At 50.2% G+C, this 17,729-nt stretch overlaps 6 protein-coding genes across 6 annotated transcripts; 2 read left to right on the forward strand and 4 right to left on the reverse strand.

The window, feature by feature from the left end:
- Positions 1 to 76: 76 nt before the first annotated feature.
- Positions 77 to 3,851, reverse strand: BKA55DRAFT_553095 (adaptin N terminal region-domain-containing protein). The gene is made up of 6 exons (XM_046191497.1): positions 3,501 to 3,851; positions 3,321 to 3,439; positions 3,061 to 3,257; positions 2,623 to 3,006; positions 2,345 to 2,570; positions 77 to 2,293 (listed from the first exon to the last, which is right to left on the reverse strand). Coding segments are annotated over exons 1-6 (3,054 nt in total). The 5' UTR covers positions 3,503 to 3,851; the 3' UTR covers positions 77 to 167.
- A 246-nt stretch (positions 3,852 to 4,097) lies between these two features.
- On the forward strand, positions 4,098 to 4,739 carry BKA55DRAFT_499882 (dehydrase and lipid transport-domain-containing protein; the record flags this gene model as incomplete). The annotated part of the gene is made up of 1 exon (XM_046186695.1): positions 4,098 to 4,739. One exon carries the CDS (start codon positions 4,098 to 4,100, stop codon positions 4,737 to 4,739), a length of 642 nt encoding a protein of 213 aa, XP_046054542.1.
- A 638-nt stretch (positions 4,740 to 5,377) lies between these two features.
- Positions 5,378 to 8,521, reverse strand: BKA55DRAFT_149985 (uncharacterized protein). Its single transcript, XM_046184939.1, has 4 exons — positions 8,303 to 8,521; positions 6,073 to 8,095; positions 5,524 to 6,020; positions 5,378 to 5,470 (listed from the first exon to the last, which is right to left on the reverse strand). Coding segments are annotated over exons 1-4 (2,538 nt in total). The 5' UTR covers positions 8,305 to 8,521; the 3' UTR covers positions 5,378 to 5,454.
- Positions 8,522 to 12,858: 4,337 nt separating this feature from the next.
- BKA55DRAFT_499049 (uncharacterized protein) lies at positions 12,859 to 13,938 on the reverse strand (the record flags this gene model as incomplete). The annotated part of the gene is made up of 3 exons (XM_046186616.1): positions 12,859 to 13,248; positions 13,301 to 13,507; positions 13,561 to 13,938. 3 exons carry the CDS (start codon positions 13,936 to 13,938, stop codon positions 12,859 to 12,861), a joined length of 975 nt encoding a protein of 324 aa, XP_046054544.1.
- Positions 13,939 to 14,373: 435 nt separating this feature from the next.
- BKA55DRAFT_589275 (S-adenosyl-L-methionine-dependent methyltransferase) lies at positions 14,374 to 15,763 on the forward strand (the record flags this gene model as incomplete). Its single annotated transcript, XM_046194910.1, has 2 exons — positions 14,374 to 14,725; positions 14,928 to 15,763. 2 exons carry the CDS (start codon positions 14,374 to 14,376, stop codon positions 15,761 to 15,763), a joined length of 1,188 nt encoding a protein of 395 aa, XP_046054545.1.
- Positions 15,764 to 15,850: 87 nt separating this feature from the next.
- On the reverse strand, positions 15,851 to 16,978 carry BKA55DRAFT_684010 (protein-tyrosine phosphatase-like protein; the record flags this gene model as incomplete). The annotated part of the gene is made up of 6 exons (XM_046198577.1): positions 15,851 to 16,134; positions 16,184 to 16,392; positions 16,446 to 16,628; positions 16,678 to 16,753; positions 16,808 to 16,848; positions 16,899 to 16,978. The coding sequence occupies 6 exons, from the start codon at positions 16,976 to 16,978 to the stop codon at positions 15,851 to 15,853; spliced, it is 873 nt and encodes a 290-aa protein (XP_046054546.1).
- Between the last annotated feature and the right edge of the window lie 751 nt (positions 16,979 to 17,729).

Genomic DNA, 17,729 nt, shown 5'->3' on the forward strand with positions numbered 1-17,729 from the left:
CGTTGTAAATATTGAGCGAAAAGCGGCCTAGCACATGACAGGCAGGACATGAGAAATGACTCGAAGATTTTTGATACTTATTATTATCTGTTTGATCCTCCTCCTTCTGACTGAGTGTCTCTGTTATGCTATCGAATGCTCATTCATTCCTAAACAACTTGTATCATCTACTCGTCTTGAATCTCAGCAACACGCTTCTTCTTCTTTTTCTTCTTAGCAACAGCCACTTCACCACCAGAAGCAGGAGACTCGACACCACGAGCACTGCTATCATCACCGCCTTCTTCCTCCAGGACCGCAGCACGCGGAGTTTTCTTCTTCTTTTTCTTGGGCTTGACTTCTTCGCCCTCTGCTCCTTCAGTACCAGCATCCTTCTTGGGCTTCTTCTTTTTCTTCTTGACAACTGTGCCCTCAACATCAACGCCCTGTGCAACATGAATGCGTTCATTCGCGCGTTGCATCTCGAGGCGAAGACGCTCGACTTCTTTCATGGCTTGCTGCATCTCAACGTCCTCACGCTGTTGCTGCTCATAGTCGAAACCAGTTGACGGTTGGCCTTCAAGACTGAAGGAGCCGATGCCGCTCGAGTCTACGCCAAGCAGGGTCTGCTTGGTCTTGGGCTTGCGAACCTTGGGCTTTGTGAAGCTGTCAGAGTTATTCTCCGAGTCATAAGATCGAAGACCGCCACTAGCGCTGCCTTCGAGGGTCTCATCTGCTGCAATAACGACTTTTTGTCGTGGCTTTGGCTGTGGTCTTGGGGGCTGTGCAGCAGGCGTTCCGGATCTTGATAGCTCCAGTTGCATGATAGGGATAGAGTCTATATCCAGGTCGGGTCCATTGCTGCTCTGGAGAATATTATGAATAGGAGTTGAAGTGCGAGGAGTGTCGTTGCTGGGAATATAAAAGGGATCATCTCTGTTGCGTTCGAGACGCTCGGCTTTTCTTCGAGCAACGATATCGGCATCCAGATATGTATCTTCGTCAGCTTGCTGATAAGAAGTTGAGTATTCCTCTGTAGGCTCAGCTATCCTGCTGATGGCTGGGGCAGATGAATCGATGCTTGTAGGTGGTGGCTTCTGGTGGTAGTATGTCTCAAACTCATCCGAGTCGTCTGTTGCTAATGTGATGGAGTCGGCTTCTGATAACAACTTGGCCAAGTTTGCATGAATGGGTTCATCCAAGTCAAGGCCTACAGGTACTGGGACGTTCAGTTGAGCACCCTTGGATACCGAGTTGAGTTCCCAGCCGTTGAAAAGCGAGGGGATAGCCTGAGTAAGAAGTAATGGAGGATCTTGCTCAACATCGTCTGTCGACGCCGGCTGAGATGAAGCAGCTTCAGCCGTGAGCTTCAGCAATTCTGTAAACTCAACGGCTCGTTCCTGAACCTCAAGACTAGGGTGTAATGCCAGAGGCTCAAAGACGTGGATAATGCGTGCCATAAGTAGCGATACCCTCGACTTTCTCTCTGCTGTCCAGGGCTCACTTTCATCTCCCACTATAGTCGCGAAAACTTTGGTGACGGCTTGTAAGGTTGTCGTTAAAACTTCAGGGTTGTTTGTTCGGGGAATAAGCTGTAAGAGGCCATTCAGACCCTCGTCTGGGACGGCTAATTGCGAAGCGTATTCGCCCATGATCCATGCAACTGACTTGAGTGCGCCTGAAGTAATTCTGTATCCTGGCGGTGTATCTGTGTTAAGCTGGCTGAGAATGATCTCTGCTGCCCTGACAGCCGTTGATCGCATCACCCGGACCTTGACAGCCACATTGCGGAGCTCGTCACCAATCTTTTCTGACACATTGGCCCTGGCCTTTTCAACAGGACCCAAATCATCATCGACCTTGCGAGAGGCGGGAGCCATACGAACAAGCTGCGTGAGGACATCAATGTACCAGTCAAAGTCCAAGACACTCGAGTAGTTATCCTTGGAGCACATTCCCAGAATCCTTCCAATGACGTCGATTCGATAGTCGTCCGGCAAAGGAGCGGATTCGGCCTTGGGCCTCGGGGCTGGCTCAGCAAACTCATCCTCGGATTCGTTGGGGTCATTTGGAGGAGTGCCAGGCAGCGATTTGTCCCGAGCCGGCATGGATAACTTGAGCTGCTTCATGAGGCGGCTCACGATAGACACGAGATTGTCGCCAGTCACCATGCCTTGGACCAGGTCAAGTGCTTGTATTCGGATAGTGATATCGGGGCTGTCGATACACTCCAGAATCACATCCTCTTGCTGAGATACTAAGTAAGGGTGTGTGGTAACGATCTTGTTGAACGCCAGTAAAGCAACATATTTGACTAAGTTCTGGTCAGTTTACCTCCATGATAAAGCAACAGCTTAGCACTTACGGTTAGGGTCGCCATCTATCATGACCATGCCTCGCAATTTGTTAACACATAGCGTTGCGATCTCGTCAGTACCAGAATCATCAGAGTTTCCTAAGATGCCGCCTTGAATGATTCCGTTGATGCACTCATAGAGCAATGACATAGCGGGAGTGGTCCTAATGATATTGGTCAGAGGAGGTAGCAGCTTTCTCACGAGTCGGGGCTCCAGTGGTGTTAACGTGGCGAACTGAACAGAGATTAGTATAACAGCACCAGAGTTTTAGTGCTGAATAGCTTACGAGTTTGATGAGTTTGATGGCCATCCAGTTATTACCACCATCAACCAAGAGCTCGAAGAGTCGAGGAGCTAAAGGAAGAAAGTCATTCGGTCTTCGCCAGCCAAGCTCGCAGACAACATTGACGATAGCTGCTGTTACACTGGGATCCTCATCAGGGTCCATCAGACGTTCCTTGATCTTGGGCCATGCCGCACGGAGAGCTTCGGGGTATACCAAAGCAAGTCGATACAGCGTCACCAATGTCTTCTTTCGAATGTTCGAATGGCTATGGCTTAATCGAGGTAGTAAGTCCTGCAGTGTCGAGAGCGCTAACGAGGGGGTGATGACATGGGGAAGAGTTGCTATAGGGAGAGATATAACCGTCGGAGTCGTTGAACCAAGATCCTGATCATGATGTTAGCTAGAAGCATCAAGAAGTACAATATGTGATCGACGGACCTTCTTCAGCAGATTAGTAGCCAGCATCAGAACCTCAGTATCGGGTCTAAAGCTCTGAACAGCTCCCAAATATCCAACTCGCTTCTGGTGGTACTTGGGCGACGACATGACCTCGAGGACATGGAACGACGCCCACGACATATCATGTCCGACCATTTCCAGATAAATGAGCTTCAGCAGTGCCGTCGCCTTAAGATCTAAACAGCTGAAGTCAGACCATCTATACAGCTAGCTTCTCCCAAGCATAACATCAAACTAACCCATATCCTGGCTGCGAACTTCGGCGCGGCACTCCTTGAGGCTCTTCTGGATATACTCCTTCTCATTGCCCTTGTGGTTCCGTAGCCCCCGGATGAGGTCGTAGAGCGACTTTTCAAACCTGCGCGCACACGGTCAATGTCTCTCCCAGAGGTCGATTCCATGTTGATATCCTGGCCTACATGGTGAGAAGCTGCCCCGCGGGCGTGGGGCCGACCGTTAGAGGAGATGCTTATTTAGGTAGTAGGACGTGGTCTCAGGGGCTTCGTGAAGATATGTTCGAGCGGCGCATCTCGTATAATATCGTGAGGAGGAGGATGTTTCGTTCAGCAGCGAAAGTAGATGTCGCGTGCTGGTGAGAGTGGATGGGATGGACGGTTGGTTGGTTGGTGTTGAGTATGGATGCACTAACTTAACAAGCACTGTACTGTACGTACAGCATGTGCGGCTTTACTTTACTGAGCATGACGGAATCATCCATCCACCGCCCTTGGCTCGGCGAGCAGGACGGCCCGAGCTGGGGAGTGTCTACAGCGGTTAAATCCCCTAACGTTACGAGTTTAGCGGATTACACTGCACCAAGCCAGAGGTGGGGGCGGGCGGAAAGCCTCCAACTTATTCTCGACTCAGTTTAGCAGAGCCTCAACACCATCATAGATTTTCGGTCACGGCTATTTATTCTCTCTCCTTAACGTCCATTGTTCGCTTCTAGACCATGAAACTCTCACGACGGTGACACTCGATTAATCTAACCCCAATAATCCTCTTAATATCCTCCAATGGCCCTCCGTTTCCTCCCCTCTCGAGCCGTTGTCGCCCGCTCATCGGTTTCCATATCCAACATCACCAACTTCACTCGTACCTCAACACCCCTGCACCGCTCATTCATCACCCTCCCATCGTCCGAACCTCAAAGATTATCGGCCAACCGCACTCTACCATATCCACACGAACCACTTTACGATCTCATAGCCGACGTGGATTCTTACTCATCGTTCGTCCCTTATTGCTCCCGCTCTCGAGTAACTCGCTGGTCCGACCCCGACCCCGATACCGGGCGACGCTACCCCGCACTCGCTGATCTACATGTTGGATGGGGAGGTTTCGACGAGGTCTTTACAAGTCGATTGCGCTGTGTTCCTGGCCAATCTGTTGAAGCCATCAGTGGGGAGACTACTCCTGGGGGTACAGGGCCCGACGCATCGGCTGTCTTCCGGAGCCTTGTGACACGCTGGTCGGTGAGACCAATTTCTGGGCCACCGTCACCGCGTACCGAGGTCAATCTATCTATCGACTTTCAGTTTACAAACCCACTCTATGGTGCTGTAAGTGCCGCCGTCTCAGATAAGGTCGCCAGTATGATGATAGAAGCCTTTGAGAAGAAGGCCTTCGAGAAGCTAGGGCCTCAACGGAAACTCTAATATTGCATACATACAGTGTTATTTGAGTATCCTCCTTCCGCCCCCTCATATACCCTGATAGAGTCTTAGAATAGTTTAGATTACTTGCATAGAGTCAAGTGGATATACCACAATTCACTGCAACGCATGGCACAATACAAGGGACCAAACCCAACTCACTCATGTCGATGAAACTTAAGCTTAACTTCAAAACAAATCATTCTTCTTCCTACTCCGTTCATTCTACATGACGCGTGTCTAGGACGGCCGTGTCTATCAAACGTGCTCGTCCGCCATATCCAAATCAAAACCAAACAGACAGATCAAAAATAGAGCGTCATCTTTGCGCCAATACCTGAACTTGCATCAATCGTCTTGGCTCTGTCTGTGCCAGAAGATGACCAAGTCCTCAACATTGGATCGTGTTCCCATTCCCTCCATATCATCGTTTCAACCATATCATCATACTCCGATCCACATGCATATAGGACAATTCGTGACGCCTCTGCGATATGAATACGCTAACCATGAGTTGGGAAAGGATCAAAATTCCGCTGCCTCGTTTTTCCATCTCAAACAATAATAGAAAACCCCAAAAGAAACTGCCAAGGAGATGTTTTCGAAATCAGGCCGGCAGCCGATGCCGGTGAGGTATCTGCAAATAAACAAAACTGTAAAATGAAACCAAGGTCAAACGTTCGTTTTCTCATGCTGACTGACATATCAGTATGGCACCTCATTTCTTGCTAGGCCTGGATGATTGTTAGCTTATTGTCTAAGTAATTGGGAGGACTCAGGAACTCACTTCTTCTTCTGAGGTTTGCCAAACAAAAAGCCAGCCATTCCTGAGTGGTCCTTGGATGGCTTCTTGTGCTTGGTGGACTTGCCAGGAGCAGGGCCGACAGTCACAACGTTGGGCGGCATTGGCATATCAGGTCGAACACCTCCTCCGACAGGCCATCCTGGGGGCGGTCGAACTCCTCCGGGGGGCATACCGCCAGGAGGATGCATGGCAGGTCGCATACCTGGGCCCATGGGACGGGGTGGAACAGGAATAGGACCGCCGTGCTTGTGCCCATGCATGCCGGGCGCGCCAGGCATCTTGGGGTGTCCCAGTGGAGGCATCTTGTCCATCGGCCACATGGTCATGGTAATAGCCCAATCAGGCTGAACCACCTTCTCCCAAACAGATGGCAGAATGATCTCCCCGTCGGGGCCGATAAGATCATAGTGACCTTCCATTACATGAGGTCCCAAAACATCAACTTGCATGAAAGCTTGCTTGATGAGATCTTCCATACCCTGCGATATCGTCAGCGGTTGTTCGTCGCCCGTCATAATCTGAAGTACATACCTGCCAAGTGGCACACAAGTGAAAGGGGAAGCTGAACTTTCGACCAACCGCATCCTTGAATCGGATTGGGGCCTGCTCAGCCTTCTTCTTAGACTCTTCAAGCTTGACCTTTGTCTCCTCTTCAATTTTCTGCTTAAGTTCTGCGGCGGCTTTCTTAGCGGCTTCCTCAGCTGCGGCAGCTTCTGCTGCCTTCTTATTTTCCTCCTCAATTTTCTTGAGAGTCTCAGCCTCAGCCTTCGCGCGAGTTTCTTCTTCGAGCTTCTTGAGTTTCTCGGCTTCCTCGGCCGCTTTCTTTGCGGCAGCTTCCTTAGCCTCTTGCTCAACTCTCATGAGGCGCTCGGCTTCCTCCTGGGCCTTCTTCGCGGCAGCAGCCTTTGCTTCAGCCTCCTCTTGTAGTGCTTTCTCAAACCGAACTCGAGCAAGCTCTTCAGCACGCTTTCGCTCTTCCTCCTCTTTCAGCCTCTTGTCCTCGGCGGCCCTTAGTTCAGCCTCAAATTTCAGTCGAGCTTCTCTTTCGGCTCTGACTCGCTCCTCAGCTTCCCTCTTACCACGCTCCTCCGCTGCCCTCAATTCAGCCTCGAGCTTCAGACGAGCTTCTTCTTCAGCCTTAGCCTTGGCCTCGGCCTCTGCTTTGCGCTGTTCGGCAGCTGCCTTCATCTCGGCCTCATACTTTTCTCGGGCCTCCCTTTCTGCTTGTGCACGCGCTGCAGCCTCGGCCTTTCGTTGTTCTTCAGCTGCCTTGGCTGCAGCTTCGAACTTCTTTCTGGCTTCTTCTTCAGCTTGGATGCGAGCCTCGGCCTCGGCCTTTCTTCGGTCCTCAGCGGCCTTCATCTCAGCTTCAAATCTGAGACGAGCTTTCTCCTCGGCTTCCGCCATGGCGCGAGCGTGTTCCTGGGCGCGTTTCTCTTCGGCCTTTCGTTCGGCTTCCATTCTCTCTCGGGCAGCCTTTTCTGCTTCAAGCCTGGCCCTTTCAATCTCTTTCTTGGCTTCTTCTTGGGCCAGTCTCATATCCTCCATTCTTCGATGGAAGGCTTCCTCGGCTTCTTTTCGGATTTGCGCCTCAGCTTCTTTTTGCTTCTCGGCAGCCTTGACCTTCTCCTCCATAGCTTTAAACGCAGCAATCTCGGCTTCTAATCGAATCTTTTCCGGATCTTCTTTAGGAGGAGCAGGTGTGGCTGGCTTAGCAGGAGCCTCAGTAGGCGGAGGAGGTGGTGGTGTAGTGAGTTGCCCAGGTGGTATTCCAGCCATATGGGGTGGCCCGTAGAGAGGATGAGGTTGTACAGCGCCATAGTAACCACTTGGAGGTTGTTGATAAGGCATCATGTCATACATGCCTCTTCCTTCGCCTCCATAGCCAGCACCGTAAGGGCTGGCAGGGTCACCGTAGCCAAAAGGCACCATCTGGCTATTAGCAGGGTATCCCATATAGGGTCCCATTTGATTTTGATATCCTGGCTGCTGGCCTCTGCCATACATTTGACCGGGTCCAGGGCGCCCGCCGGCCTGGGGATGCCCATATGCGCCACGGCCATAGGCGCCATACCCACGAGGATCTTCCAGATTGGCGGTGGGCGGCGCTGCACGATCGCGCCGCGGTCGACGATAAGACTGTCTGGGTTCCTCTTCAGGTTGGTAAAGATCCTGGGGAGGACCTTGTTGACGGGCTTGCAATTGATGGGGTGGCGGTTGACGAGTAGGTAATTGCTGGTGATGAGCAAGCTGCCCGTGATGTGGAGGGAATTGAGGTTGAGGCGGAAGCTGATGAAGAGGGAGCTGATGCTGACGCTGAGAGAGGTGATGACGATAATGCTGGTCGTGGTCGCTAGTTGAGGCAGAGTCAGACGGGCCAAGACCGTCGTCGTCGTCGTCGTATTCGTCGTCGTAAAGGTCCTCTTCAGAATCGGTGTAGTCCTGGCCGGTCTCCTGCGAAGAATCGTCGCTGTAAGATGCTGTCCCAGAAGCGGACGTCTCAGTAGGACGAGTGCCGGAGGTAGGGGCTCTGGAAGAAGGGCGTTGTTTGAGCCTGGCAAGATGAGAGTGTGAGCTGTATGGTCAAGAGTAATGCGCAATAGATGAAGCGCAAGTGTAGGAGAGACAAGTAAACAAAGCTAGAGGGGGCGCAGTTGAGACAACTAGTAAGGTGGATATGAGAAAGACAAGAGGGGAGGGAGGGGAGGAACGCAAGCGCTGAAAGATATGGGTAGGATGGTAATGGAGGGAGGGGACTCACATAGCAGATACTTGGTGGGATGCCCTCTACCCACGACAATCCACAGGAGAAAGCCGGAGTAAAGGCACTGAATGTAGGTTGGAAAGGAAGAAAGAAGGCAACAAGCACAAGTAGATGCTCAGCTGACAGGGTAGAAACAATGCCTAGCAACCCCCAAAGTAACCGAGCGAACGATGGGGGAAACGGAGGACGAGGTCGTAGCCGCAGTAGAAGAGAGAAGAAAAAAAACACAACGGCAAGTGTTTGGTACGAGGGTCGTGGCGAGGAAGAATTGGACTTGCGCGACAGGGCGTAGAGTGAGGGGTCGTAAAATTAAGTGAGTACGCCACCAAAAGATGAGGGCGTGACAGCGGAAGGGAAAGGTCGGCTGGTCACGAAAGCAGTGAGACGGGGAAAATGCCTGCTTGTGAAGCTGGTGCGGAGTCGCAGAACAAGAAATGAACGATGGTGCCTTGTGGTTGCTGACCGAGGAGGGTACCAAAGTTGTATCTAGCAGAGTGCTTGCTTGCTGTACGGCGCACGTTAAGATCAGGCGCAAAAGAGTGTGGGCGGGGTGGATTCAGGCGGCGGTTGCGAGGATGGAAAAGCGGCAGAAATCGATCGGCGGTGAGGGGTTCCAGATCGTTTACTTACGGGCCACTTACTCACTGGTCGAATTCCGAGCAACAGTTGGAAGCGGCGTTATAATAATGGTTGCAGAGATCGAATCGATTTTTTTGCACGTAGAGAGTCAGGTGTTGTTAACCAAAAGACGAATTGATATAGAACCGCTCCAGAGTAAATCAACTGAAACGACGAACGACCGTTGTATCGCAATGGTGAAAGCTTGTCGAACCAGAGCTGTGGGTGTCCGTGTAAGTAAAGTACACACTTTAAAATCTAGGTGTGTCCGTGCGGTCTAAATTTTTGAGAAGAACCAACTTCGTGGTCACAGGATGCCAGTCCGAGCTTCGTGGGTTAGAGGAAATCTATGATTTCAACTAAGAAGACGACAATCAGTTAGTAAAGTTGGGCACAAGAAAAAAAAAATCATCTAGATAAAATCTTGAAGAGTGAATATCCCGGTTGGTCAGGATCTCTCTCCCTTGCATGAGGACTGAGCAACATAGCGGCGCGGAAAAGTTTCCTGCGAACCCAGTCCGTCAGGTCGAAACGGTGACCTGAACAAGACAATGGGTTGGATCTTGACTTGAGCCTAGGAGAATAGTGTCGATTGAGCACCAGCACAGCGCTCAATAATCGAAGTTTCCTGCATCGTGAAGCCATGCCATGTGCTCGTTAGGAAGACTTGCTGGGCACCAAAACATCGTTCTTGTCAGCCGCCCTGAACTGGGACACCCTGGTTCGTCGCCCTGTCGATGGAGTCGGTGGGGACCCTGTTGAAGCATGCTGCTAGCGCTCGTTGGGCTGGAGTTGGCGGGATGTTTAGGCGGTCCATCGATCTGAGTGGCCGTGCTCGAAGCCGTTGGAGTCCTTGGCTCCCCAAACTCCCGGTTTATCCCAGGCGTCCGCTGCCATTTCCAGTCTGTCAAATGGCTCTCCCTATGCTCGTCTACGTTTTGGGTCTTCGCAGGCTGGTGGTAGGGCGTCAAGGTCTGTGAAAGCGGTTGCCCAACCCTGTGTGGGGGCCAAAAAGAGCGAGCCTCAAAGCCTAATGGTCCTGTTGGTCATGGAAGGACCTAGAGTTGATGCAGGGAAGGGAGAGTGGCAGTGGTGATGCTACAGTAAGGACAAAGTATTGTAGCATCGCCGTAGGAAGAGCAGACCGCAACGAGGTACGAGAAAGAGTGCCTGAGTAAGGTAGCCCAGATGGAGGTACTGTAAAGTATGTGCGGCGGTGTTTCTTTGGTTCGCAGGGTGGACATGGCCATGAATGAACGAGTGAATGTCATGCAGTCATTGACCTGCTTCCCGTTGATGCTAGCTAAGCTATCCGCCGGGGCATATTTGCTTGCTCAGCTGTTTTGACATGACCAGTGATGATCACATGGGCCATCTTTTCTGGAGTTGAGCCCACCCCCAGAGATACATCCGAGACAAGAAAGGTGTTCATGCGGAGAGGGAGAGAGAGAAAGAAGCTGATGCTAGAGGGGAATGGTAGACATTATTGGAGTCAATACATACCTTGTGACAGTATAGTTTGATGTTTGTTTGAAGATCTTGACGAGACAAGTTTGATAGACAACAGGAAGGCAAGTCTAGACCAAAAATCTATCAACAAAAGCGTTGTTGTTTGATGGATTGTTTTTGTGTGAATCGGTAGTGGACGGTAACCAGCTTGTTTAGTGGGGACATTGAGGATGGAGGGGGTGGTGGGGTGAGATTAATTTATTTGTAGTAGCCCGAAGCGTGCAAGTGGAAGTGTAAGTCAAACAGAGACTTTCTGTTTAGAGCGTGAAGGAATCAAGATTCATTCTGTTAGATAGGGCATGGATGGAATGAAAGGCTTCTTTCGGTGAAATAGATTTCGAGTTGTACGCACAACAAATAAGAAAAGGAAAAAAATAAGGAAAATGACAGCAAAAAAGAAAAAGGGAGGAGACCTAGGGCCAGACTCTCTCTGACTCTCTCTCTTTCTCTTCAGCTGGGCTGAAAAGGGATCCAGGGATGCCATGGCGGTGCTGCAGCCCAACGTTACGCAGCCTCCAGTCAAAGATTGGATGCACAAATTTTTTAGTTGCTGGGGAGGTAGACACAGAATTCCAGTGAATCGCTGCTTGAATCGCTGACCGCTAGAATGATATCGTTGTCCTTTTTTTTAGCGCCGAGGTCAACCGTTTGTTGTCGAACCCAACACTAACTTCACAGTCATCATCTGTGTTGGTAGACGGGAGATATCGTGTTTCAACCTGGAGATATACTGGGTTTCTGATATTACCATGAAACAGGTAATTGAGCACATTTCAAACAGAGAGTTCCTGTCCGACAAAGGCTGTGCAACGTCATTGTCCAATGATACATCATGTTCGACCGTTTGCGAAACTTGAAATCGGAACGGACCGAGGCGCAGTCGCTATCCGAACTAACAAGTCACTGATAATTGAAGTGGTGATGCTCGTAATTGATTATTGAGTATCAGACAGAATAATAGAAAAAAAGGAGAAAGCAACCTCAGGCATTGGCAAACTACGACGCCCTTATATCCCCAATTCACTGTCATTTTTGAGTTCTGTTTTCCCTTCTTCTTTCAGTCAACGAGAACGAAGCAAACTTATCGCCTCACAATCCCCCCATTCCGCGACTGGCTCACAAGCACGATTTGCGCCCCATTTCGAGCGTTGAGGCCCGAAAGTAGGAACCCAAGGCCAGCTCATCCATCGCAAGACACCCACAGCAAGTCCGTGAACTGCAACAATAACAACAGGGTTTCCATCATGGTTGTGATCTAAACTGCTGAGATTTGCATCCAGCTTAAAAGTCTTCAATGGTTGTGTAGAGATGTCGAATTGAGTTTGCTCAACTGCTTCTCAAATTCACACATACACATCTCAACTTGATACCACCTAGCCAGGAGTAGCAGACACCAAATATTAGCATTTCCACCTTCCCGCAGAGCCTCAGCCATCCAGACGTAGCCAAGTGGGCAGTGGCGAAGAAATTACAACACACTTTTACCACGAATTGGCTTTCGTCTGACACCTTTCAGCAGTCCGTGCCCTATCACTTTAAACCCAGCGACGGAACAGCCAAGTGAAGGTCACTGAATAAGCCCATCAAGGAGGTATCAGCGGTTTGAATCAGTGTAGGTCCCGTATTACAAAGTATGAGTTAAGGCCATGTCACTACGAGACCCAGGGTGTAAGTTGAGTTAGTGATCAGCCATCGTCCCGCTGGCGCCATGGCGGTTCGCTTGCAAAGTGATCCATAATCAGGACCATAATCGGCAATCCATGGGGAATAAACATGATGTTTCGCATTCAACGTGGAGAAAGTCAATCTCTCTTAGCTTCGAGTCTCAATGCCGATGGTGTCCTGATCACTGTGAGACCCAAAACATCGTGTATTCTAACCCCAAGACCAATCTTGGTCCTACTGAACGATGCTCTCTGGGGTATTACAGAAGGGAAACGAAGCTGATCCCTCTGTTGAATGTTGTAAATTTCTGCCTAAGCTAGCAGTCGGTATTGGGTAGCTCCAGTTCTGTAAATTCAACACATCTCCCCTGTCAAACTTGATTATCACCACCCACCTCAGAGTCAGGTAAACCCCACCGACCTGTCCCTGTATGGCGCCACGTGCAGATGCCCAGCAATGCCGAGTTGGGCATTGCTGCCTCCACTTCTAAGTTATCTGTCAAAGCCTCAGAGGACCGCTTTTGTCCGTCTTATGCTCTGCCTCTTCCATTCCACCTTTTCTGGCCCAAGACCCATCGGCCGTTGCAAATGAACTAGTCAGGCACATTCACTCACCAGACTCCACGGGAAGAACTTCCTGTCAAGCATACACACAGTACGTGTCTCGACCACGCCTGTACTCGCTGTTCTGAGTCACAGCATCGTAATGCAGCAAGTCTGCCTTGTCATTGGGCCAGACTCTTATGTGCCGTATGTCGTCGCTCACCGGACGACCTCTGCCGATGACTTGTCAAGCAACTCACGAGCCGCAACAACCTCGTCTGCATTGTATCCTTGCCACAGGGGTTCCCGGGCACCATATCGACGAACGATCTCCGCTAGCTTCTCTGTGGCTGCCTGGTTCAATTTTGCAAGAGTCTGCTGGTCTGGCAGGGAGAACTCATCACTCTCTGATTGCTTCTTGAGCTTAGCATACTCAGCCAGAATCTTATCGGTGACCCTCTTCAGACCATAATAGCCCCGGAGATAGTCTTCGCAAAGCTCAATGCTTCGGCAAAATCTCTTTACCGAGCTTGCCAGGTACTTCTGAGGAGATCCATCGCTTGTTTCGTTGGCTGCCATTAATGTCACCTCACCTAGCCTTGCGTGCAACTATCCAGTAGTGTCAGATGGGGTCGTTCATAAGAACAGAAAAGTAACGTACGTTCCACGCATTTGGTACTAGCACAAGAACCTCTTCCAGAGCGTAGATAGCTTGGGAGTACAGGCCTTGAGAAAGGTAGAGGTCCGATAGCTCAGACCAGGCCTCGGCATCTGTAGGGTTGAACTCGAGCAACCATACTAGTGCCGCGATTGCCTCCGTTGTCTTTCCCATGGATCGCAAAAGAGCCACTCGTCGCTTCGCGATATACTGGAGTTTGTCAGTACAACGTCTTGATGGCCACAAGGCGTCGTCATGCTCACGATGTTTGTTCCATCCTGCTGCAGAAGGTCCTCGTATTCCTTCAACACTTCCTGAAGTTCGCTGTTGTTTGTCGCCTCCGCCTCCTTGATCAATCCCTTGAGTGCCATGACGCGTTCGTTCTCATCGCCAAAACGCAACACCAACCTCTCCAAGCACTTATGCGCCGAATCGTCGTCGCCTGTTCGAAGACATGTGATGATGAGATTTTCGTAGATCGTCCATAGCTCAGGTGTTTCGGCTGCCGAAAAGAGTGATACAAGAGGAGAAGCCGAGAAGGCCTTGGGGTTGCGCTTCAAGATGATGGGAGCTTGTTGCGCAAGGTGGAGAGCTTCAGCAGGTGATAGCTGGCCTTGTGGCCTGGTGAGAGAGGGGGCCATATTGCTACAATGGGTCTGTGACGGTCGCTTCGCTGTAAGTGTCGAATGTTCGGCAGATATAAGGTCTTATAGTGACGAGTTCGGTGGGGGGAGAGGACGGCGTTTATCGTCTACCTCACAATGATACAGTTCAATTGAACAGGAGGCTTGATGCTACGTGCACCATCGACCACAAACCGCACATGATTGGCTGCTTGTCACAAGCTCCTGAGCTTCGGGTTATCTAAAAGTCCGATCAGAGAACTTGAGCTTCTAATTGGATGAAATAATGCCCCACACTCAAATATTCCAAGACAAAACCCATCTCTCCACAGAATTTTTTCTTGAACCTCGAGCATCCTTCTTCCTCACTTCCGCAGTGTCAACTACCTGTGCCGTAAAAAGCACACTGCTTGCGCCTGCGAGTGCATGCTTCAAGGACATAACGAGTCCAAGATGGCGTCACCAGCGCCAAGTGGCGAGGCCGTCGCGAGCCCGACACTCGAGTCGATTCCTATCCAGGACATGGCCGCGTTGGACGTCAAGGATCCGGTCACCGAGGCCGTCACCGAAGCTGCCGTACCCGAGACTGAGGCTGCTGAGGTGCCGCCTCATCGATCGCATGACCCTACCAACAACTTGAAGCGGAGTGATCCCTTCCAGTTCGGTAGCCGGTATTTGAATGAAGGAGATGATGTCTTCGAGTTCAATGCCTGGGACCACGTTGAGACTGACGATACGTACAAGGAGTATGCTGAGGAGCAGTACGCGAAACAGCGTCAACATCCTGTCTCGGACTTTGAAAAGAGTAAGTCAACCGCCCAAAACTTTACACGGCTCAGCTTCTCCTCCTGGTGTCCTGATGATACACAACCAATGCATAGTTCATCTGAATCTACTGAAGACAAACTATACCTTCTTATTCTTTCGCTCCCATCTGATTTACACCACATCCTCACATTTCTTGTCGCAATCTCAAACATTGAAGCGTTGCTAACATGGCAACTCAGGAAAGTTCAGTCAGGACCCTGCTAGATGGTGGAATTTGTTCTACAAGAACAATGCCGCCAATTTTTTCAAGAATCGCAAATGGCTGCAACAGGAATTCCCTGTTCTGGCCGAGGTAACCAAGGAAGCCGCCGGTCCTAAGGTCATCCTGGAGATTGGCGCAGGAGCCGGTAATACGGCCTTCCCTGTCTTGGCCGAGAATAAGAACCCACAACTGAAGATCCATGCCTGCGACTACTCAAAGACAGCCGTAGAGGTCATTCGCAAGAATGAAGCGTACAACCCTGAGTTTATCCAGGCTGACGTATGGGACGTCACCAGTGATGACTTGCCGCCTGGACTCGAGGAAGGCTCCGTAGATGTCGCCGTGTTGATTTTCATCTTCTCTGCTTTATCGCCCGATCAATGGGCCAAGGCTGTTCACAACGTCCACCGAGTGCTCAAGCCCGGTGGCCTGATCTGCTTCCGAGACTATGGAAGAGGAGATCTGGCCCAGGTCCGGTTCCGCAAGGGTCGATACCTGGACGAAAACTTTTACATCCGAGGCGACGGCACACGTGTTTATTTCTTTGACAAGGATCAGCTCGCGGATATCTGGACTGGGAAGAAGGCCGACGAGGATGCTAAAGCTACCCTAGAAGCTGCCACTGCCGACCCGACGGCGGAGGCCGAGAACGGTGCAGATGCTGCTCAAAACTCAGATATAGAGGAGACCAAGACAGAGATACCCCTGTTCGAGGTTGAGAAGCTTGGTGTTGATCGACGATTGCTCGTCAACAGAGCCTCAAAGCTCAAGATGTATAGATGCTGGCTACAAGGTCGCTTCAGAAAGAAATAGACTATAACATCTCAAGATGAACACATGAATCCTCCTCATATGTGTAATGTGATGAAGCTCCTGCACTAAACGCTGACCCCTGGTACTCTAATAGAGTAAAAGATCACGTACCTTGGCTCTGTCATCAGCACCAAAACCTATGCCGTCCAGGTAGGCATTTAGTCCACCATATTTGTCGTCGAGGTGTTTTTTGATACCAATAATCATATCATCCGCAGTGTGAAGCCACTCGTCTGTCAATCCGATTTCACGAATCTCAACGAGACGCTGTTCGCGTTCAGGAATCAGGGCCTCGTCACTGAGAGCATAGTCATACTCAATGGCCGAGACAGGGACATCGAGAATCATAAGCACCAGCGCGCAAATGAGACCTATTCAGGAGTCAGCTCCAACACGAGTCGAAACATGGGGTCTTATTACCGGTGCGGTCTTTGCCTTGAGTGCAGTGAACGATGGAAGGAAGAGCAGCTCGGTTAGCATAAAATGATAGAGCTTCGCGAATCTCCCGTGTGGACTGATCGAGCGTATCAAGACCTAAGCCTACAAGTCCGCGAGGAATCATGACCTGCTGCCCAAGGATATTGATTGCTTCAGTGCGGTAACCACAAACAAACAGGAACACCACGCGGCTAAAAAAGAAGTCAGTGGCTATCTAGTTTCGACATGGAGGTGTACTACTCACAAGAAGTCCCACCATGAGAGCTGACTTAGGAGGAACAGTTCGAAGGGGCGTCCTGTGATCTTGACTTGTCGATAGTCCAGACCAGATATTTGGAGTGGCTCAGCAAGGGCTTCATTGGACTTAACGAGAGCAGGAATACTGGACTGCTCCTTTCGTCTTTTTGCTTGATTCAGGTGCTCGGTTCTTGATGGTTGTTAGCAAAGCATTCTTTTGGGGGACTTTTCAGTCTCACTTGGTCCTCAGATCTATGACCGTCTTGACACCCAGTTCATCTCTGATGAGCTGTCTGTCCGAAAGAGTGGTATCATCTAGAGCTGTCTTAGCAGTGGTCAGGTACATCTATGTGTGATGTTGTCTCATACCTGGCCTGGCAGAGCGGTAGAACAAACCCTCACGAATTCGCCTAATGAGAATTAGTTAACAATCTCTCCTGTACGTAAAAAGTAGTGATACCTTGTGCCCAAAAAGTCATTGACCGTTTTGCCAACATCACGAAAGTTGAGAACGTTCTCAAGGCCAACAGAGGAAGTCATAATGGTTTGCCAAGAAACTTGCTGCGTCGGAATAAAGTTAGCAAGTCTAATCAAGGGTCCTCAAGCCACCGATAGTATTGCAGCTGGGCTGTGTACTGTACGGTAGTTGCAGCGCATTGACGATGAACTAACAAGCGGACAAGAAGCGATCCGGAACAATATCAAGTTGGTGGGCAACACAGACTTGAAACCAGGGTTGTTAGTATTACGAGAAATCGATCAATCGAGCCAAATGCGCCTCAAGAGATCGGAGGGTTCAAAGCGGACGCTAAGAAGAGGGTTAAAACACACCAAAAAGAAGACGAGCAGCGTCGATCTCAATTTCAATACCGAAAACGCCGAGTGATCATTCGGGAGCTAAGACAGGACAAGATGCACCGTTGATTCTCAGGTGAAGATACAGATTCCGTCCAAGGTTTCAGTTACAGACTTTGTTTCTCTTCCAGTAACTTGAGGTAAAGATCTGTCTGTTGCCTGGTCGAGACTCAACCATGTGGCTTCGTATTTATTCGTTCGCAGCTCGATCTTAGCTTGATGGGTTGGGCAAAAGATCCCATCTAATGCCAATTGGGAGATATCTTCAATGGATGACGGGAAGCTAAAAAATTGCTAAGCTGATAGAAGTACAGTGCGAATTGATAGCGGTGTGGTGTGGTGTGGCAGTGTTACAATCGCTACGTAGTGGAGAGACAAGACGAAGCTGAACTTAAGGTAGCTGAAGATGAGCCTTTCGCTATTTGATAACAGTGAT

The sequence above is a fragment of the Fusarium redolens genome (genome assembly GCF_020744475.1).
Source record: "Fusarium redolens strain MPI-CAGE-AT-0023 chromosome Unknown BKA55scaffold_2, whole genome shotgun sequence".
NCBI lineage: Eukaryota > Fungi > Ascomycota > Sordariomycetes > Hypocreales > Nectriaceae > Fusarium > Fusarium redolens.